At 43.3% G+C, this 22,746-nt stretch overlaps 1 protein-coding gene across 2 annotated transcripts in view; it reads right to left on the bottom strand.

Moving 5' to 3' along the window:
• The window catches only part of sdc3 (syndecan 3), a 40,839-nt gene that overhangs the window by 4,016 nt on the left and 14,077 nt on the right, over positions 1-22,746 (bottom strand). Inside the window, exons 2-5 of one of the 2 annotated variants that reach the window (XM_085262015.1) lie at positions 6,720-6,813; positions 2,959-3,722; positions 1,882-2,068; positions 1,374-1,427 (exon numbers count right to left, since the gene is read on the bottom strand). In XM_085262015.1, coding sequence (XP_085118141.1) covers positions 1,374-1,427; positions 1,882-2,068; positions 2,959-3,722; positions 6,720-6,813 — 1,099 coding nt within the window. The remainder of the gene's footprint in view (positions 1-1,373; positions 1,428-1,881; positions 2,069-2,958; positions 3,723-6,719; positions 6,814-22,746) is intronic. The other variant, XM_085262016.1, reaches the window with a different exon arrangement.

Raw genomic sequence — 22,746 nt, 5'->3', positions numbered from 1 at the left:
TCTGTCCACCGCTTTTATCCAGAATTAAATTGGACAGAATGGCCTGAAATTTGGCGAGGATACTGATGTTCCCCTCGGGATGAATTGTGTCAACTTTACTGAGCTCGCTGCATTTCTGAAAGCAAAGAAATTATAATTTTATTCCAAAAAATTTTGTTTGAGTTTAGTTCTGAATAACAAGTGGTACCCAGCCGATGTGCAAGACAGCAATAATATATTTAGCATGTTCGCAGTAAAGAGGACCTATTATGTTCTTATCCTTCTCCTTTTTTCTTCCATATACAGTCATGCAAAAAATAATGCTTTCATACCGCTCGAAGCTTTCCTGTGAAAAGCTGAAAATACCTCATGATTCAGTAGATTGTAGATTCACCTTTAGCAGGAATGAGTGAAAGTAATTGTTTCCTGTATTATTGTATCAGTCTCTCACATCATTGTGGGGGATTTTTGGTCCACTCTACTTTACAGTGTTGTTTTAGTGCATTGAGGTTTGCAGGTTTATGCCTGTCATTTTCATGCCGGCCATTGAAGCACCTTGATTATTTTCTTTTTGAGCCATTCTGTTGTAGGCTTGCTTTGTGCTTGGGTTCGTTGTCCTGTTAAATTGAACTTTAGCTGTTAGACAAATGTTCTCACATTTGATTCTAGAATAATTTGTCATACAGACAAATACATGCTTTCCAGAGGTCTTGTGTAACCTTTCCAAACAAGCCACACTTTTTCAGTCTTTATTTAATTGTACTGTGATGAACTTTAACATTTAACACACTAACATGTAGAGTCTGAGATGTAGCTCGTAGGTTGTTTTTTGGGGGTTTTTGCAGTTTCTCTGAGCATTGCACGGCAGTATGCTTGCATACCTGAATGCTCCAGATCAGGAAAATGCCCAAACTTATGCTCTCACTTGCTGATGATCAATTTATGCATTATGCATTTGATTAGGAGCAGCTGGCTGCTATTGACCTTCTTAACTCTTATTAAAGCAGTGAGAGTGTTCTTAGTTTTTCACATGACTGTATATGTTGTTAGAATAGTAGATGCTCGTATTACTTATAGCCAAAGTTTAATAATAATAAAGCCAGTGTGCGTACCGATAATCAATTTGAGTGAAAAGCTCAGACTTCAGCCAGGCTTTTTGTACTGCCGTCTCTTTATAACATCAAACCAAACCAAACCTGTGTTTACAAGTGGCAGCCAATCAGAAGAAAGCTGGCTTAAACCCAATCAGAAGAAAGCTGGCTTAAAGGGAGAGGAAGCTAAAACACCCTTTTTTTTCAGATTTTGGTGCTAAAAGGGCTCTGTCAATGAAAAGCTGCACTACACTAATACACGTCTACTGTCTAGTCTAAAATATGTTGCCTCCTGCTCTTTACCGATGAACAGGAAATCAGCGAAAACCACAGCCAGAAGTCCACCAATCAGAACGGCTGAAGGAGAAACAGAGAGCCAGTCAGGTCAGGCAAATTGGCTGCTCCTTTCTTTTCAACAACAGCTCTTTGGGATGAGGAATAGGGGGCACTTGAAAAGGAACTGGACTTAGCCAAAGGGGAAAAGGATGAGAAAAAATAGGGGGGGAAAGGAGGGGTTGGATAACCCGAGAAGAGGATCTCTTGTTCTCAATGGGTCAAACGGGGCTAAGCAGGACATTCTGTTATGGTGATGAATCTGCACTACGTGAATGCGAGGTGATGCCAGATTGTCAGAGCAGCTTCCTGAAAGCAGGGAAAGAACACAGGAGGCAACTGGGAAATGTGTTCTGCCAGTCTAAGGGGTGATTAGGAAGACATGCTCAGAGACAGACAGGTGGATGAAAAGGGCTCGAATTCAGACACGACACACATGGAAGCCATTTTCATGATCTTTAGTGATGGATAATCTTACCTATCAAGACCTCTTTTCTCTCCAGGATGTTCTTCTGCGGCAGCTGGGCCGCGGAGCTGCCTCCGTCCACAGAGTTGCCGATAAGATCAGGTCCACCCGCCATTTCGCTGCCAAGATTATTGCGGCGTCCATCCATGATTTCATAATCTCCACTTGGTCCTGCAGCACCCACTTCGTTGGTGCCCTCCTGAGATGGGGAACAGAAAGTGAGACCAATGAGGAAACTTAAATTTGATGTAATCCCATTTCCCCCACAGAGCCGCTGCACTGAAACGCATCCAAACCAACACAGAACTTTCCATGGCACATGTTCGCCTTTAAAACAATGAGCCTCTGTATATTAGGATGGGAGAGAGCTGCAGATTGTCCAACCCATCCAGTATACGCACAAAATCTGGCAGCTTAATTATATGTGGAAAACCAGAAAAATCTAAATGGATCGTGGTTTAATGCAGTTTCTGTGATTAACCAAAAGCACATGTGTCAGAGAAATGCCTCTGGTCTCGAATAACGAAGAGGCAGTTAGAAGAAGAGCCGTTACGGTTTACTGGACCATAAACTGTATTTAAAAGATGGAAGAGCAGTAACAGCATGATGCCACATGATGTTTTGAAGCCTCAAGTTGAGCATTTTGGTCTTTACCGTCTTGATTTTAGGAAACTGAATGTGACAGTCTGAATGAGGGAGATGACACCTCTTCCTTTCTGCCTCTAAAATTGAACCATATTTTAGAAAATTGGAATTACATTTAACAAGACGTTCAACCAGCAATTGAAGCGATAAACTCATCAGTAAAGTGTTTATTGAGCTCACAGATCAAGTAAGCATCTCACTGATGTTGTGGATGCTGTTCTTGTTTTTTGAGTCTGAGATGAGGACACTAAGACTACTGTTTGTTAGATTTGGCAGCTTGAGCCCAGAAGTGATCGGCCTAACTTTGCATAAAGAGTGGAAACAGCAGGAACCAGCGAGGGTAACTCTATACAGGTTTAAATAAATATCACAAGTCCCGAAGTTCACAAATGAACATTTTTCATCTCGTTTGCCTAATACTGCCTGACATGAGCTGAGTCCTACCTGTGTTGTTGTGGGCTGCTGTGGGCGGGTCGTCCTCTCTGTTGGCACCGCCTGAGTCGTTGTCATCATGGGAACCCTGGGCCTGAAGGGGGTCCTGGTCTTGACAGTGGTAGCAGTGGTTGTTGCAGCTGTGGTGGGCTCAGGGGTTGACTCTGGTGTGATGGACATGTCTTCTTCTGTAGTGGTTACGTCAGTGAATCCTGGGTAAAGCAAGCTGGGCTCTGGCGAAAGGTAGATGTCTTCCTCTTCTTCTGTGGCGCTCAGGTCATCTGAACCAGCAGAGGGCGCTGCACTTTCAGCAGGACTGGCTGCAGGATTGGTGGTGAACATAGGAACGGCAGCAGGGGACCGGGGCGCGGCAGTGGTCTTGGCGGCGGCCCGGATTCTCTCCAGCTCTCTCTCACGTTCCCTCTCTCTCTCCCTCTCTCGCTCTCTCTCCCTCTCCCTCTCTCTCTCCCTCTCCTTCTCTCGCTCCATCTCTCGGACACGCTCCCTTTCCCTCTCCCTTTCTCTCTCCCTCTCCTTTTCCAGCTCCCGCTCCAGCTCCCTCTCCCTCTCCAGGTCCCTATCCAAGAACACGCCGCTCTCTCCTTCAGCTTCAGTGAGAAGAGGGGTGGTCGTCGGGTCCTCTGGGTTGGGGCTAGGCTCTGCTGCAGGCGGTGCAGAGGGAGCGAGGTCAGTTGCTTGGGTGGTGGAGAGAAGTAGGGGTTCCTCTGTGGTGAACGTGACAGCTACTGATGTTGGCCTCATACCGATCTCAGGAACTGAAGAGGAGAGAATTAGAACAAAAAATGAAATAAGACAAGAATTTGAGTCAAATTTGACACAGTCACTCCATCACAAGCCACCACCCGCCCACACACACACACACACACACACACACAGATAACAGTAGATCAGAAACTGAGACTATTGCTGGCTCATTCACTTCACACTCAGTAGTTTACTCTCTAGTGACACTTCTGACACTTAATCTGATTAGTCTTACTCAGCCAGCAGATTGCATCGTCCCTAACAGGTGTCCCCGGTGTATATCCCTAATACCTAAAGTTCCCCTGATGGCTTACTTGATGGGCTGCAGTAGAAAATAAGAAGAGATGTGTAATGGAAGAAAGAGAGGAGCATACAAGGTCTGATACGGCTGTGCTGTTCTTCATGCAGCATCATTAATCCTGTCATGCCTAAGAATGGCGAAGCATGTCATCACATCTGAAAATCACTGAAAATCAATGCTTAAATACTGTATGCCTCATCACCGCAGGATCCACTATGATCACAGAAGTTGCACCGAGCAGAATGATGTCTTTAACTATCTGTAATATCTGAAGCTGCAGCCGCACAGGTTTAACGCTGCTCGAAGGCAAGAGGTGTCGGGATCGATCCAAATATCCATAGTACCGATATCAAATATGCATCAGTACTGGACTGGATTGATACTTTGTTTCTATCGTCTAACTTCAGTATGTAGCTCAAAGAGCTTTATGCTTAATAAACTATTTTCTTGGAAGAGAACGGAAGATAAACCGAAATGCTTTAGAGGCGGGCACAATTACACTCCTGATGTCCAAAAAAGTTTTAAAATTGTTTCAAAATAGAAGCTGAAAGAGTGTTTTTTTCTTTTGTTAGCTAAGTATTGTGGAAAGTACAAATCACAGTGGTTTACTCATCATTAAAACCTGTTCAAAATTTGAAAATTGATGCTAATTCATCTCATAAATCATTCAACACCCTGTATTTAATTGGTATCGGATCGATACCAAGGTTTGCAGTATGTGCAGCAGTACCAAGGACCATCACCAAAACAGACAGCATTCACATTGTTGTATTTTTATAGCTTTTAATAAGAGAATGTGGCAAAAGTTGCCTTCAGAGTTTTCTGAAAGGCGTCCTAGCAGGTGGGTAACATAGCAAAAAGGGCTTAATTTAACCTAAACTATCATTTTGCCTAAATTAAACCAAACTGCAAGCGAAAACTGAAAATAAATAAATGAATAACCCAGCTAAGTCTGCACTGGTAACTCACATGGGAGATGAGCCCCAGTCTCCTGGATGAATCACACACACTAATCAACCTACAACCATCCCCATAATTTACAGTCAACAGCAACCGTGATCCTAGAGCAACATTTATTATGACGTTGCAGGAACAAGTCAACATGGTGACATCGTGTCTAAACTTGTAAGGCTTCCACATGAAGCTGGAACTAAGCTCCTCAACCAAAGGCTTTCCATAATGCAGCACGTTAATATGTTTTATTAAGATACACCTTCCCTGGTAAACTGCCCACCTTTCAGACTCCAAGGCCAACCATTTGAGGTTTGAGGAACCCCAAGCTTGGGCAACCATCATGACATCATCCCCAGCTCTTAAGCAGCAATTAATTTGTCCTTGACTACACATGCAGCTATCTGCTTTATTCATCAATAATCCCTTCGGTAATTTTTAAACGCTGAGGAAATATTTTCTGCAGAACTACAAAAAGCATCATTCAGCTTTTTTTTCACAGCCAGCTAACAAACAAACTGGGATTTATGAGTACAAGTGTCTCCGCCTCCATCTTTCCTTTAAATGTCAGCAACACAAAAGCACACACAGAGAGTGCTTAACTATGTTTGGTTTGTTTGGTTTTTTTTGGTTGCTTTTTTAAATCGCTTATAAAATAGTGAATGTAATGATGACTTGGCACCCCAATTAAATCGCCATTTTCTGCTCATTTAGCTGTCTGACAGCAGAAACTTAACAATGTGTACACGAGAACGACTGCTGCAAATTACGAGTTCAGCTGTGTTAAAAACCTGGAGAAGAGAAGAGAAGAGAAGAGTGATTCATTTTCTTTTTAAATCTCATAATGCTATTACTCCACCCCACCTTTCATTCTGTTATAGCAGTGAAGCTCTTTGGGTTGAAAGAGAAACAAATTGAATTTACAGGCACAAAAACACGAAGGCTGTAGTGGAGGTGGAGAGGATATCGAAATATGGACTCCAACAATGCAGCTTCTGTTAAACACATCAGACACCACAACAAGAAAAAAAGAAAGAAAGAAAGAAACTGGATGGCTCTGAAGCAGCTGTGACACAAAATGAACATCTGCCTGTTAAAAACGAGCCCTTTCTTTGGCCTCTGTAGTTCGGTTTGAGCTTAAGCAATTTGCCAGGCTGCTGTTTCAGCCACAGGGGGTGCCTCTGCTACACTCTCCTGCTTTGAATGGTAATTTATTTTGAGCGTGCTCGCCACTAGCGCAGCGCCCGAACTGAGGGCAGCTCAAGCTTCGACAGCAAGATCAGAAAATCAACCTGAATTACAGCAATGTGATTTACATTAAGTAGGTAATTCCTACAGCCCGGCTCGAGCACGGGCCGCACGCTCGCACATAGGTGCCCGCGACACGCTGGTGTGCGTGTGATCCTCTAATCTGCATGGACTGTAATCTGATTAGAGTAAATAAGATCTCGGGGAACTGAGCTTCAGTTAGTGCTTGTTTGTAAGGGGTGTGTCTGAGGAATTTTCTTAATAAATCTGTTCCCGAACTTCTCAGTCGAGCCACACGGCATGTTTATGTGGTGTGACTTTGGGTGTGTGTGTGTGTGTGTGTGTGTGTGCATGGCCTCCACGCATGTGTGTCTGGTGAATAGAGGAGGGACTGTGGGGGTCTTCGGGGTCAGCAGATTGAAACCCGACAGCTGTTGAGTCTGAAAGAACCAGGGCATGAGTGTGTAACCTCACACACACACATAGATATATATATATATACACTTACAGCCAGAGCCAGAGCCCGAGTAGAGATCCTCGTCGTCGTAAAATTCATCTCTCGCCGACCCTTCGTCATCGATAGGCAGCGACCACTTCTGTCCCTGTTAGACAGAGAGATTACAGATGACTGAGAAGTTTGTCATTTCATTTGAAAGAGAAACCACTTTTGCAGATTACACACACACACACACACACACACACACACACACACACACACACACACACACACACACACACACACACACACACACAGAGTTGTCTGGTGCAGCTGCATTATGTTGGACAGGGGAACATCTGTCTGTCTGTGGCTCTATGGAGGAGCATAGTTAATGAGTTGATCTAAAGCTGGGATTTTGGCAGTGGAACATCAAAGCTTTTAAGGAGAGAAGAAGGGGGTGGGCGGGTGGTGGTGGTGGGGGTTTCCATTTTGTCTCTGCGTATGTGTCATTTGCAAGTGATGCTCGGCCCGTAAAGCAGCAAAGCAAAGGAAAGCAATTAACTTCTGAACTTCATTCCATTACGGATTAATAGGGTAATATTTTTCAATATGAAGTGTTCGGTATTTAAAATGATAGGAAGTACTCATTTTTACACTCACAAAGCAAACGTGATATCTTTAAATTGCTTGTTTTGTCTGAGCGGCAGTCCAAATACGACGGTTTGAAAATTACTGAGAACGGAGGCCAGCAGCAGCAGGCACATTTCAAGCAACCAGAGCAGGAAAATGACACCAGTGCTTCCTGCCTGCTGTGACACAGAGCTGGCAAAAGCATCTGACCGATTAAAAATCACGAAAGTTTCTAAAGTTTATTCCTACAGACTCGTGAATGTCTGCACCAAATTTTAATGGAAATCAATCAGACACTATTGAGATACGTCAGCAGTCTAAAACCCAAAAATCTATTCAGTCTACAAAAATGTAAAACGGGAGACAACGTTTAGTTTGATGAATGGCCTGAGAGGATCACAACTGTCCGCAGATCACTTATCGCCATCTCAAAATAATTATGTGGCTCGGAGGTGAAAAATATCACCCCCCCCACACACACACACACCCTGTCTGAAATGTGCTCATAACTGTCTTGCAGATCATTTCACAGCGTCCTCCCTTCTCATCACTCCAGCTTAATCCAAGCCTCCTCCACGTCAGCCCGCGAGGAGGAAGCACAAGCACGCCGACCCCCACCGGGGTCAGGTAGGGGAGATTAGTGAGGGATCATTCAGGGGTTGAATCTCTGAAGTGAACGACCTCAGCCTCCGTTCACTTTGAGGCTGATCCCTCCTCCTCTTCTCTCTCTTCCTTCATCCCTTTCTCTCGACCTGAATCCCACATCCGTGCGATGTTTAAACGCACACTTTAGCACTCAGAGATTTTTCCCATCACACAGGGTCAACTAATGCTGCTATCGAGTGCATGCACTTAAGAGATGCCGCACGCGCTGCAGTGCAAAGATAGATTCAACCTACAGAGGTGTTTATGCACAGTCAGGAACGTCCAGTCAAATATTTACAGACCGCCTTTCTATACTGACTTTTATTCACATGCTAAATATTTTACCTGTTTTTTTCAATGATTAAATAGTTGGATCGTTCACATCGAAGCCGAGTCCCTTTCATTTTGACAAAAACTGTTTTTATGCTAAATATCTTAAAGCGTTTACTTAAAACCATCTTCCAACGATTTAAACACGTACTGCATTGTGTGTGTTTGTTAAAAGATGTAATTTTCTGTAACAGAGATTCTGCTACTTGGGGGCAGCTGAACAAGAGGCCAATGCAACCGAGATTTTATCTGCTTCTCAAGTCGATGTGTTCACACTGCTGGCAAACATTTGCTTATTTGCATATCAAGCAGGCGTAAAGGACCATTAGCATGAGGAGTTGTGCTTCTGGCCATGATGAAGTCCAATAAAGACTCCGCTTACAGCTTTGTAAATTGGATCTTTAACTGCCAAATGCTCCAATCAGTCACTACCACGGTTTTACAGCATTTTGGATTTTTAGCAGAGCCTGAACAATATACCATTTAAGAACCGATAGTGATATTAGGTGATTTTAAAATCTAATATTTTACTATATCGGCTGATATTTTTTTTCCTGTCAGACACATGAAACATAAACAGATCCTCCCAACATTTGCTATGTGCTGATCGGCAAATAGCTAATATCGGCTGATGATATCAGCCCGCCAATATATTAGTCGGGCTCTAATTTTTAAGATTCATCTGAGTTTTGTTTCTGTTTTTTGCTGAAAACAGCTGCAGTGCTGTGTGAAAATGAAACTGATGAGAGCAGCTATGTGAGTGAATTAAAACAGCAAAATTGTTGGCCATAAACGCGAAATGACATCCTGTTCTCGCTCCCAGCTGGTGGCAGCAGAGCCTGGTTCTGCCAGAGGTTTCTTCCTGTTAAAAGGGAGTTTTTCCTTTCCACTGTCACCAAGTACTAGCTCATAGTTGGCCATATGAATGTTGTGGTTTTTGCCCCATCATTGTAGCATCTTTAACTTACAACATAAAGCCCCTTGAGGTGACTGCTGTTATGATTTGGTGATTTGCTCATGATAAACATTTCTCAAGTGATTCTTCGACAATAATTTTCAACTTGCAGAGAAGAGTTCAACATCTGAAGATTCCCTTCTGGGATGGGTTTCATATCGTCAAAAAGGGTATTTAACCCCCCCCCCCCCCCGAGTTTTTTTGTGCATAAACCAAACAGTGACCAAAGACTGAAGTCCAAAATGAAAGTTAAGTATCTCGGGAAATAAGGCAAATAAGGAAGCAGCCTATCCCTTGTGTTAAAATATGATGAAAAGCTTTCTAGGGGATCAATATTGGACGAGTTGGGAGTGAGAAAGTGTTGAATGAATGTAAAAATGGCAATATTTACACTACAACCTTTACACTAGTTTATTATTATAGCACACAAACACAAATCAGGCCCAATTTTGAGGTCTGGCATCTTTCCCAAAGACCTGGATGCGCTGAGGGTCAACCCACCAAATTTCAGATAAGTGGATGATCTGCTCTCAGCGCAAAAACGGAGCAGACCAGAAACGCTGATGTATACTGATGTTATACTGTAGAGTCAATCAGTGCATTGCTGGCATAAAAAAAGATCATAAATGTGCTTAAGAGGATGTTTTCTTAAATACTTCAGAACTGTTGCTACGCTTATTGGAGTAACGGAGCGCAAAGCTTTTTAACGCTTCCTCCAACGTGTATACGTCGTGTATATTTTGAGCCCAGACCGAGCTCAGTAGCAAACAGTAAGTAGTGCAATAATCCAATGACTAAAAAGGGTTTAGTTTTTGCTCCAGGTATTGGAAAACAGTCAGTCTTCTGCTGAAAATCTGACCAAAGCAAACTTATCTCTTCAGCAATCTTAAGCCCATCCCCAGGGCCTGCAGAGCTGTTTTTCTTTCCCTTTTTTTTGCCAGCCAGTGTGATGCTAATTGTGCACACACAGAGGAGCACAGGCTCCTCCCCGGCTCCAGACAGAGGAAACCTGATGCCTTTAAAAGCCAATAAAAGCATAATGGAATCTAGAGGCCCGAGTATCTCAGTCCATCACATCACAGCATGAGGTGGAGCTGAAACGCTATATGTACCTCCTGAAAATAAAATTGACTTAAAGCTGTTTGGAGGCCGGACACAGTGAGGAGATTGGTCTGAGAAGTGTGTGTGTGTGTGTGTGTGTGTGTGTGTGTGTGTGTGTGTGTGTGTGTGTGTGTGTGTGTGTGTGTGAAGGCCTGGAGATGTCAAACCCGGACAGTACTGAAAATACCAAAAAAAGACACACCAGTGTGAGCAGAGTGCAAATGTGTCTTTCTCGTATCTGTGTGTGTGCTATATTCCAAGGATCACTTTTACAATGAAGGCCGTTGCTATGGGCAACCTTTGCCTTTCACAGAAATTCCCATCTCCCAGTGAGAAGCTACCAGACACACACACACACCCTCACACGCACGTATGAGAGCTCTAACTACATAAGCAAAGGTGTTATGTAACGTCAAAAAAACAACTTTATAAAAAAGAAGCCCCACCATCAGTCTCCTCCTCAGGCTCTCCCCCTCTATCGGTTCCCCCCTTTCTGCCTCCCTTCACCTCCCCCTGAATCCACAAACTCCGTGCCAGTGTCTCCCTGTCCTCGCCCCACTTTCCTTTCATCTTAAACTCCATTCCTTATCTCGAGGCTAGCCCCCTAAATTCAGCATGACTGCCAAATAACAAACACACACACAGATACTTAAATAAACACACCCCGCCCCTGAGGGCGGCACCAAAGCCCACCCCAGGGGCCCCATTTACAGGTCCACACATACACACACACACACACACGCGCAATCAACAACCTCCAGGACTCCAGGAGTACAGCTGTGGAGCCCCTGTTTGTTTAGTTGTGCATCATCTACATTTATCCCAACATTTAGGAGCAATATAAAATCCACCTCGGTGCCTCGACATGCTTAAATTGTGAGTCAATATGTGCGAATTCACAGCGTGGCGGGCAGCCGTGCGTCACTGCATGTAATTACACTGAGTGTGCGTCTGGACCAGTGTAATCACAGGTTTTGTCTGTGGTGTGGTGCGCACGTACATGCAGACATAAATGCTCCTCGGACCTTTAGTGTGGGTGTGTGTTTTTTACAGGTTTTTCTTTTGGAAGAGGGGGGCAGCTCTGCATTTCGCCTGTGTTTCGGGGGAGCTATAAACAGCTGTACTTTCAGCCTGCACCACATAGCTAACCAACCACAGCGAGACGCAACGAGCTCCCCATCCACCGCACGCATAACCTAAGGCCAAAATCATCTGTGTGCCCTTAATTTCCCTCCACCGCTGCATTTTGTTCCCAGTCGTTATAAAAGGAAACTGTAAGATGACAGCTATATATTCAGCTGGATGTGCGAGGTGAATGCAATCCTGGTTTTTGGCAATGCATGAAGCAATGCCATTATGAGGCATGCGGTGCCAGCTGGAGTCATTTTTAAAACAATCTCGTCAGGAATATATAATTTTATACATACATATATATATATATATGTATGTATGCACTCGTGTAAAAAAGAACAGGAGAAAAAATGACATTAAGGGGCTGTAAAATCATGTTTTCACAAGGCCAACCCTACTGCGTCCTTTGAGGGGTGTTGCAACATTTGCAGTTAGTCAGGCAGAAACATGATCTGAAGCCGGCATCAGGTTTAGCACCATAAATGTGATCCTATAGCTTGTCTATGCATGTGTGCACAGCTACAGAGTCTGGATTTTATGCCTAAGCCAACAATACTGTGGTTTCACAAATATTAATACAGAAAATCCACAGGAGCTAATCTGCTCCACTTTTTTTAATTTAGGTATGGAGTAAAGTATTAAAGCAGCAGCCAGTAGGTACCAGAATTAGATCAGGAGAAAAAGACCAGGTGTGTGTGTGTGCGCATTTTCACTGTAGGAACAATGGGTCTATAGCTCTCAGCTAATTCTAAGCTTCAGGAAGTCAGATAACAATGGGAGGCAGAGGTGGTCCTACACATAAATCAATTAACACACACAAACATCCAGTAGATTTTCTGCCAGATGTGCACGACCCAAAGATGATTTTGTGGTTCTTGTTTTTTTTTCCCCCGAGTGGTCGAGATCAGTTCAGCTCGGAGATCCCCTTCAGGCTAGCTCTGCAGATAGAAAGCTTCATTGTGATTGACTTCAAATGCATTCCTCAGTAACCCGAGAGGCTGCTGCTGCTGCACAATGCCTCGCACAAACACGCGCGCATCCACACGAGCATTTTAGTCTACTGATACAACACACACAGCCCTGCTCTGCTTTGGAGAAATAATCGTTAATTGTGCCTTTTAATATGTGAGATTTTATCGGACCGAATGTTCCCAACTGCCGCAGCATCTCTGAGCTCTCAAACTGTGAAAAATAATTTGAATACTCCCTCTGCTTTCTGGCACCAACTCAGTACCACAGACTCGATCTGTCCCTCTATTTACTGCATCCATGGTGCGGAAGAAGAAGAGGGCTGAAATACAATGGATGCTACAGGCTGGTCAGATTTGGTCCTCCCCCCTCCACACACTGTTCATTTAGGATTAAGCGAACCTTCCAAAGGGAACTCATCCATCGAAATTTTGTTCAGGATTCAAATACTGTGCTAATGTGACAGACAGCACAGGAAGCTTTAGATGGTAGCCTTGGCTTGACCTTTGCTAAAGTTTGAGTCACTGAACTGAAACTCTCATCTGCATTTGTTTGTCTGCATTTCAGCTGAAATATCTGACTAATAATGTGTGCAGTGTTGAGGAAGTGTGCACCACAGTTTGTGCTTTAGTTTCATTGAGTGAAACTACAGTTTCTTAATAGTTTGCTACTTAGTATTTGAAGGTATCCATGTATGTTCATTACATTCATAGAGTTTAGGGATACATCTGGCTTCCTAGCATTAGCTGATAGCTGATGACACAAATGACTTTCCGCCGTCATGCCCAAATACAGTCACTTGTGGCTAAGAAAAAAGAAGAGAAGCAAAAACACTAATGTTAATGTTAGTAAAGGTTTTTCCCCATAAATGTCAATAGATTCTGTTTTTCTACCCCTCCCAATTCAAAACCATAATCTTAGCTACAGTGTAGGACAAACATGTTTTAGTTAGCCAAAATAGATCAAAACATTCAATTTAGACTGTAACCCAAAACGTAAGCGGTCAGCCGATGTGTTTCTATGACTGTTTGGATTGGCTCTATATCTGCCCTATCTGAGTTTTTCCCTATTTGGGGGAAAGTGCAGTAAGAAAAGTTATTTACTCTGAAAGAGGTTGTAAAAAGAGTCAGGTGAGTAAGTCAGCCTCTGTTAGCTGTTGCTAGCCTCTGTTAGCTTCTGTTAGCCTCTTTTAGCTCGTGTTTACCTCTGTTAACTACTGTTAGCCTTTGTTAGCTACTGTTCAGCGGCATTACACTTCAGTTCAGGAGATGAGTTTGAAGGTGAGGAGGAAGCGTAAGTTATTTTATTAAGATTATATATATATATATACATATACATATATACATATATGACAGCAATAGCAAGTGTGACCAGCAGTAAAACTATCGAACTTGTAATCTGAACTAAAATAAACTTGCTAAGTCGTGCTAAGCTATGAGCAAATCACTGATCAGACTCAATTCGTAAAGAAGCCACAAGTGCTTTAAAAAACAAACAAACAAAAAACAGGTGTTGTGTTGTAATCCAGGTCCAGCTTTCCATTTCTATTACTGGTATGATGTCACTCCTAGCTTCACCGTTTACTTTTCTTTTTCTGCCTTTATTAATTGGATAGTGTAGAAGGTGGGGAAGTGAGGAGAGACACGCATGAAATGTTTCTGGTCAGATTAGAATCCACAGCCCTGCAACAGCCTTTCAGCATACGGGTCACCTGATGAACCAAGCGTGCGGCAGAGGCACCCCGAGACCTGACTTCTGAGGTAAAAGGATCGCATTACATGGGCTTGACTAACACATCCCAGTTGTAGCAGAAAATCCTGTGTTGGATGATTATGTATGTGCCACTCTGTAATTAAACATTTGCTTCTAACTCTGCCCACATATCAGGATTCACTGGCAAATATGTCAGCTTACTGAAGCAAAACATGCTCTAACTTCTATTCCTCTGTGACCCTGATACTTGTTAGTGATCAGTAAACAAACTGCCAGGAAGTTCAAATTTTTTTAAAGCTTTTCTGATGCATTAGTGTTGCAACTCATCATATTTACACAGTCGGGGCGCAGTCTGAAATCACGGTGCCATCATGTAATCATATGTTGAGTACACTGCCAAATCGTTTATGCTGATGAGATCTCTCTAACACTAGGTGGTCTAAATAAACATTCGGCTCTGTATCCCACAGCTACGCCGCTGCCTCCACCTCCTTTGTCTGCCTCCTGTGTTAGCAATTAGCTGTATGTGAACTGTGGATGTTTGTGTTCAATAATGGCGTGCATTTCAGGCTCCACTTATAGTCCAGGTTGCTCATATTCGCACCAGAGAAGCGCGACGTTGCAAAACTGAAAGGGTGTTATTGTTGCGCTCGCTGAATGCTTTTACCTCTATGTGGGTGTCCTAACTGAACCAAAGTGCCACATGACCAACAATAATCATCTGGCAGACATTTGAGGCGCAGATCAGCCCTAAAATCAAGTGTAAAGTGATTTCAGTGAGCCGTATTTCAACTCTCCCTGCAGTTTAATAGATAGATAGATGCAGAGCTTCGTGAAGCAGGTGCTGATTCACAGCCATGTCTGCGTCTGCTCCTCTGCAGAAGCCCGTCGGTTGGAGCTGGAGGGTCAGAGCCAAGCTGTTCGCCGGCAGAAGACTAGCATCACTCTGCCTGGAAGCGGTCAGACTGCTTGGCACATGCCCTCCGGCTACATGCGTCCTTACAGGAAAAACTGCAGCCTGTTTACCGTTTGTATGATTCCACACCCATCTTTCCTTTCCGGAGTGGATCCCCGACCCTGTCAATAGTGACCTCTAATCTCTCCTCCAGCTCTTGCTTTTCTGCCTCGTCTCATTCTCCACCCTTCTCTTCCTCTTCTTCCAGCTGGGCAGGCAGCCAACCTGGACTCTAACACACTTACAGTCAGATGTAAGAGAGATAGAGGGCAGTCTGTGCGTGTGTGAGTGTGAGTAGGTTACCAGGTGATGGCCTGGTTAAGACACCTGCCACCTTCAGCAGAGATTAGCACAGACGCCTCTGCACAGTCATGCTGCTCACACATTCTGTGACACCTCATAACACACACGCATGCATGCACACACACACAGACAGACTCACACAGACAGGCAGACGGTCGAATGTCGAGACAGTATCTTGTAGCACTGACGTCAGGTGCGCTCACACGGTCCAACACCTGCACGCCACGGCCAAGAGGGTCAAAGAAATCCTGTCTCAGTCCAGGATGCTGATATAAAAAAGGTTAAATATACTTCCTGATTCACAGATACACAATGAGACAATGGGGCCCCTGGGCACAGGCACAGACACGATAAAGTGACCTCTTTCTCACAAGAGTACCCCTGCATGTCATTAGCAGTTGTTCTGTATATTTCTCTGTAGTATCCTGGAGGTTTTTAACTCTGAGGTTTTATTTACAGAGTCCCCGTAGGGCAAACAACGCCATAATGGGTAATGGCATTGTTTGCTTTCTACTTGTGCTCTAGAGAGTCCGCATCGCTCTGACATCACAAGTTAAACTGAGCTGATCGCGCTGGACTCCGAGCTTGTAAATATTAAACAACAGTTACGCAGCAAACACAGCTGAAAGTCTGACGTCATCTCTCGCCATACGACAATTGAGGTCACACACGAATCTAGATCATCATATTGCAATTATTTATTTATTCATTTTTACCTTCTTTGGAATAAACAGTTGTTATTTGATTCCATTATTGCTTTAATTGATAAAGTGATAGCAGGAAATTAAACAGAAACAGAATTTTTCTCTTGCTAGAAAGTCGAACGAGGACCTCCAGGCGACATTTAAGAAGTACCTCATATTGCCGTTTTTCATCCGTGGAGAAAAATACAGCCAGCTGATGTTTATTCAGCGTGGGTACTTTTACTGAAAAGCACAAAAGAGAGAAGACTGCAGAGCGGATTGAGTCTATATCTGGGTTGTCTGGTATGAGGTATGACAATGAAAGCAACCTAAATACAACTAGAGTCTATCGCATTTTGTTTAAAGGAGGCATTATCCTTGTGCAATACAACAGCCCATGTTTGTACGGCTTATTAGTACTGAGTGGCTCTATCACAATTGTTGCACACGTACTTCTTCATTTCCGTAAATAAAGCTTAAAATAACACTAAAGTGACACTTCCTGCCACCAAAGAAACTTTGAGAGCGCCGCTTCTGTTTTCAAACCTTTCTGTCAGCAGATCTGCATCAACGTTTCATCCCAATGTAGCAACAGAATATCTCAAAAAATGTAATTTAAAGTGCATTTTTATTCATTACTTTTATGTTATTGTCAGCCAGCACGCACAGAGGGTGAGCGCCAATTATGGCACCTTCATGCCACGCTGTCATATTGTAATTACAGGTTTTCTACTTGTAAATAAATTTATGTCAGTGCACAAGTCATCCCCGATTTAGTAAACAAAGTGTAACTGACGGAAACAAGTGAATAAAACTATAATGAAACAATCGGATCAGTCTGGGTACCAATAGATGCTCCATACAAATGGGCAGTGCTACTTTTGACTGAGCTTTTGGCCCCATGACCATTGAATGCATCAATTTTGGGGTATTTACCTACAAATACTTTCTAGGTACATTAGAAAAATTGGGTTACAAGTCAGGCTTACAATGTAAGTAAATGTAAGTAATCTGTAAAGAAATGTTTAAGTAATATTAGGTAGTGCATGTATTTTATAGGACAAAAATAAATAATGCAAAATTTCTTTGTAATTTTACAGAAAAACAAACATTTCCCCATCTGCTGTTGTAAGTATGCTGTGCAGTTTGTGGCTTATTATGGAGCGGTCACATAGGCCTGCAGATTTTGATGGTATTATTGTTTGTTGTAAGCTGGTAAGGGAGAACAGTCCACATCACATTTATGTTGGTAAAATAAAAGGACAGTTGAATAATAGAATATTCACCATGCATATCAACACAATGAATATTTAATACAAATATAAAAAAAATAGACTTAAAGATTAATCCACTCCATAACAGTGGAGTGCAGCGAATTTATGATGTAAGATGGGAAATATTGTTATGAGGAAGTTGCACACAACTTAAAATTTCACAGATTTACTTATAGTATAATTATTTCTTTGTTTCCTGTGAAAATCTGACTGTTACCTCCTTATTCTAGCAAGGGTCTACCTTTAAGTATTTGTGGGGGTAAATATAATTACATTGTAATTTCAAACGAAATACCTTGAAATTCCACATTACAGGGGATTACACCTTAGTCGTAGGCGTGTTATAGTGGGGGGTTTTTTTAATATGTAGAGCATTGTTGTGGCTGTGATTGTTACTGACATGGTATCAGGATGTGATACCTGATCGTCTAAACCTGGGTAGGGGAACTGCAGGTTTTAGATATGTCCTTGATCCAACACAGCTGATTTAAGGTAAATTACATTACCTGTAATTTGGCTAAATTACAGGTAATGAACTAATCGTTTGATTCAGGTATGCTGACCCAGGCTGAGATCTAAAACCTGCAGGACACTGGCCCTTGAGGCCTGGAGTTCCCCACACCATTCAGCAGATATTAGGATGATTTCTTAACTATGGTGCTAATACAAAATGTATTTACTGCTATTGCTTTAGTTTCTCCTTCAAAATAATCACCCGTTCTCATCCCCGGGGCCTTTTTTGTACTGTAAGCCAAGAGAGAGAGAGAAAAAAAGTAGATGATGCTTTTAAATTTAAAGTCAAATTATTATTTGGCATCAAGAGATTCTTTACAGTTACGGCTGAAGCGGGGGGGCACACGCAGGCAACACTTTTTTGTTTCAAAGAGGAAACCCGCTGAGCAATTTTACTCTTATGAGCCGTTTAAAGAGATGGGAAGTGGCTCCCAGTGTCTCGGATAAAGTCAGACGTAATGGGGATTATTAAAGAAATGTGTTCTGTTAGTCGTTAGACTAAGTGAAGCTGTGAAACAAAAACAGGCTCTGACATTTATAGCTGTCAGCCTTATTTTGAATATGCGACTGTTATTTAAAGGGATCCTCTCGGTAACGATGCTGTAAGTAGCTCTGAGTGGGAAGGTGGAAACAGGAGCGCGTTTGCCAAACACATTTCTGATCTTTTTCCCGCGTGTTTGTCTCAGTTTTTCACACGCGGGTGCTCGCTGTGACCAATGAACGTGAACCATCGAGCAAAAACTATAAACACGCTCACGTCTAACAGCCAGGAAATGAGTGAAAACCTTTTCCTCTCTCCGATATTTATATTCCTTTCCGCTGATCAGATTCTTGATAGCGCTGCCGTGGCAGGTCCATATCGCAGCCGCGCCGGCCGTATTCATTCCCCACACAAAACCTGTGGGAGGATGGCATTACACCGGCTCTAGTTTGTTATTCCAGCTTGCTTGGACCCTAAAGCTGTCTCAGCGCAGCACCAAAACCACAGCTGAAAAGCATCCAAGCACTAATATTATCTCCTTCTCCACCGAGTTGCAGGGACAAAGATGATTTACGTGAAGAAGAAAGTTGTGCGTTTGCTAAATACGGTATATGGTACAGTGAGCGGCTGGGGCAGAGAGCTGCAGGGACAGAACAGGTGTACTGTGGAGGGAAATCATGAGTCTGGATCACTGAATTTAAAAGCATTTCATGCACAGACTTTCAGCATTCAGCTTCTGCATCTATCACAGAGCAAAAGACCCCGAATCAATGTATGGAGATGCGCAGTATACCTCAGTTATCATTCATTTGCTTTCATTATTAACCAAACAATTAATCCTCATTAGGTGGAAGGCTGCCTGGGGGGCTCACGTTAAATGATAAAAAATATGTAACACAATCTGGTTTTCTGCATTAATCTCACAACTTCAGCGCTAACGTCGATCACAGCAAACCCCGTGGTGCTACGCTCGTCTTGTATTTACCTCTCATCTCTTTACAGTAGTTTCTATTGTTGAGGTGTGTCATCCCTGCACAGCGTTCAGATGGTCCGCCTACGCACCAGGGATTCACAGGAAACGATGCATGCAAGTAATCCCAATTTTATGGCACGATATCAGCTTCACTGTTTGCTGTTTACTCTTCCATATTATATTACTGCCGATGGAAAAACCACCATTAAAAAAAAAAACACGTTCAATTTAGAAGACACTGGGTGGGTTTTGATGTGAAATAGTCAGAAAAAACAATTTATTTGTAAGAGAGGGGCGCGCTAACCATAACCGTGGGAAAACTGCTCCATTCAGTTCCTATTATAACAGCTTGTGTTTGTTTGGCTGCACTGTAAGCTGATACACCAGTTGCTCTTCTGTTGTGTTTTTGATAAAGTAGCTCTTCGGCTCTTTTTCTTTTGCTATGACATTAAACAGACATGCTACCAACCATCAATATTAACCAGACAAAGACTGAAATCTTAGAGAATCTTTATGTTTGCGATCAGCTGATCGAGGCTAAAAGAGCAGCGGCCCTCGGAGACGGAGTGTGTGTTTAACCTTTAAAGCGTCCGACAACGCAAACAGCTGACACCGAAGCTCGCCGCAGACTGGGGTCAAAGTCACGTGACTGTGATAGTGACACATCCGCTGGGCTGAAACCTTGTAATGGACGGGGGCTGTGAAGCTGTCTCGCACTCACACACGAATCCTAACGCACAGATCCGCCGGGGTAAGCGGTGTGATGGGAGGAGGGGTGACACACTGTGGGATGGAGATGTATATCTGTACGTAGGACCCAGCTGTTACACTAATCTGACAATCCAACAGGATTAAAGACCATCTAAAGGCTGGCACACGCTCTGTGTGGAAATCTCCTCCATTATATATGACCTTATGAAACATGCATCTCTGAGTGTGTGTGTGTGTGTGTGTGTGTGTGTGTGTGTGTGTGTCACTGTCCTGCTGCCAGAAATGCCTTGAGACTCTGACACAACTGCTGCTCCCACACTCCACAATACACCACAGTGTACTTGTTGTTGTGTTTACGTGGGGTGTGTATTAGAAGTTTTGGGAGCCGGCGAGTGTGTGTTTGTTGGTGAGTGTATCAAGTGTATTGATGCTAGGTTGGAGAAGTGTTGTGAGTGAATGCTGCTGGATGGCTGCTGGGCCAATGGCGGCGTTTTTTTGTGGGCGCTTTATGCGAAGTGCTGGTGGAGAGAGGCAGAAGAGAAGGAGGAAGGCTGAATGCAGATTTATAAGTGTGTGTGTCTGTGTGTGCGATTATAGCCCAGCTCAATGGGCCCATTTCTGCAGGGCCAGTGGGAGGGCGTGGCGCCTGTGGCTGAAACTTTTCTCGTGTTTCTAAGGAACTTTTCAAAAGGGCTCAGAAATGCGGCTGCGTGTGAGAGAGAGCGCCCCGCGGACCATGATGCCTTTGTGTAGCACAGGGTGAGAGGGGGCACTCGGAGTACACACAGAAACGGTAATCAATGGTCTCTTCTCAGCCCCGAATCGAAGCGCGCACACACAAACGTAAGCCGGCGACGATGATGAGAATCAGGTTTCTGCCAATATTCAGCGATGGGAATCACAAGGCAACATCTGTGTGTGTTCGTATAATTGCAGCTTGTGTAATCAGGCTAATGACTGTCACGCAACTGTACGAAGCCCAAAGGGGCGAACGACAAGGAGAAGCAGGAAAAATCGATACATAAAAGGCAGAGAGAAATGGAGATTATTTGCGAAGAGGAAAAAAAAAAGAACAGAACTGAGGAATGATGGGACGGATGGACCCTGAAGCAGGAGGGCGGAGAACAAAGACAGCAGTGTTTTTGTCTTTGATGCAGGGCAGAAAAATCCAATCAGCCCTGTGTAATTCAATCTGGAATGGAAAGCTGCACCTTCGCGAGTGTGTGAGCAGAGGGCATGATGAGTATTATTATCATGGCCATGCCTATCGTTTTCTCTGAAACACACACACAGGGGGAGGTAAACAAATCGCTGTTTGCAGGGAATGGCAAGCAGGTGACCTTGCTGCTCTCTCTTGGCTCCCCCCCATTGGTTGACCGACTTTGGCGAGCAGACAGCCGGTCCCGTCCCTCGCAGCCAGTGCCTGCAGGCCAAGTCCCTGTCAGCACAGCCGGACAGGCGATTGATTCTCCGTGTATCATAAGAGCTCTCGATATCGAATACTAATTACGCAGGTTGCGATATCTGGTGGCGGAGTGAACTCGAGATAAGGAAAGAGCGGCACGTGGTCTCTGCCTTAAAGGGGCCACACACACTGAAAGCTCGTGACCTAATCAGATAATTATCATGAGCTCCTGATTAGCTCTGACAAATCAGTGTCAGAAGACTTCAAGAAACGAGTAAACAGAGAAATTAAACATTTGGCTTGTCCTGATTTTTTTCAGTGAATGGATACTGTTGTCTCGGCAGATGTTTACATATACTTTCCTTCAGGTGATATATTGAATTTAGCAGATAATACATGGCAGCGGGTTAGCCCCGGGATGGACTGGTGACATGTCCAGAGAAGTACCGCACCCCACGCCCAGGCTCACCTCTGACGACAAGCTGGATAAGTGGTTAAATTAAAGAGTGGAGGATGGAAGTACAGTGTATAATCCAAAAACATTGTCTGTATAATCCCGTCAAGCTTTAAAGTCAATATTTGGTGCCATGTACGTCAGTGCTTCTTAGTACCAGGGCACACCTAAAGGGTCATAAAATGACACAGGTTCGCACTCCGAAGGACATCCTGTTTTCAAGGTTGTATAGTTTAATATGTTACAGTTTGATTATTTTATAGGCCTGAATCTATACTTTGTGTCTTTGAGGGTTTTCGGACGTTCCAACTGCAAAGAAAAAAACTTTGGGGCATGTTTTTCTGAGCATATTTAGACATTTTAGAGATTTTCTACACTCAGCTAAAAGCAGCAAGTCAGGAGTAGGAAACCGAAATCAGACTCTTATTGACAGTTACATTAACCAGTTGAAGCCAAGAGTAAAATCCATCAATACACATATGTCTTCCTCAAGTTACTTTTACTGGATCAGCTCTGCACTGTTCTGTTAAAATCAAATAATTTGTCTGTAACTTCGGTACATCTCTCAACTGCAAGATATCAGCTTTACAAGATATACAAGATATACAAGATATACTATATAATGTAAGTGTGGCAGAGCCTGCCTCCAGGCTTCATGCTACTTTCTGTCATCAGCTTTAAAAGTGAGTCAATCACCGTAGACTTACTTGATAAAACACCCATTTCTATAGCACAAATATACAAGCTTAGAGCCTGATCTAAAAACATTTTCATCTCTACAGCTAATTTCCCCTTTTATTCAATTTTATTTTATTTATAGCGCACCAAATCACAACAACAGTCGCCTCAAGGTGCTTTAAATTTAAATTT

Source organism: Mchenga conophoros, linkage group LG22 (genome assembly GCF_057382185.1).
Source record: "Mchenga conophoros isolate Kocher_MC1m ecotype Shallow Benthic linkage group LG22, M_conophoros_male_GT1.1, whole genome shotgun sequence".
NCBI classification, from domain to species: Eukaryota; Metazoa; Chordata; class Actinopteri; order Cichliformes; family Cichlidae; genus Mchenga; species Mchenga conophoros.
This window is presented reverse-complemented; position numbering and strand designations above follow the sequence as displayed.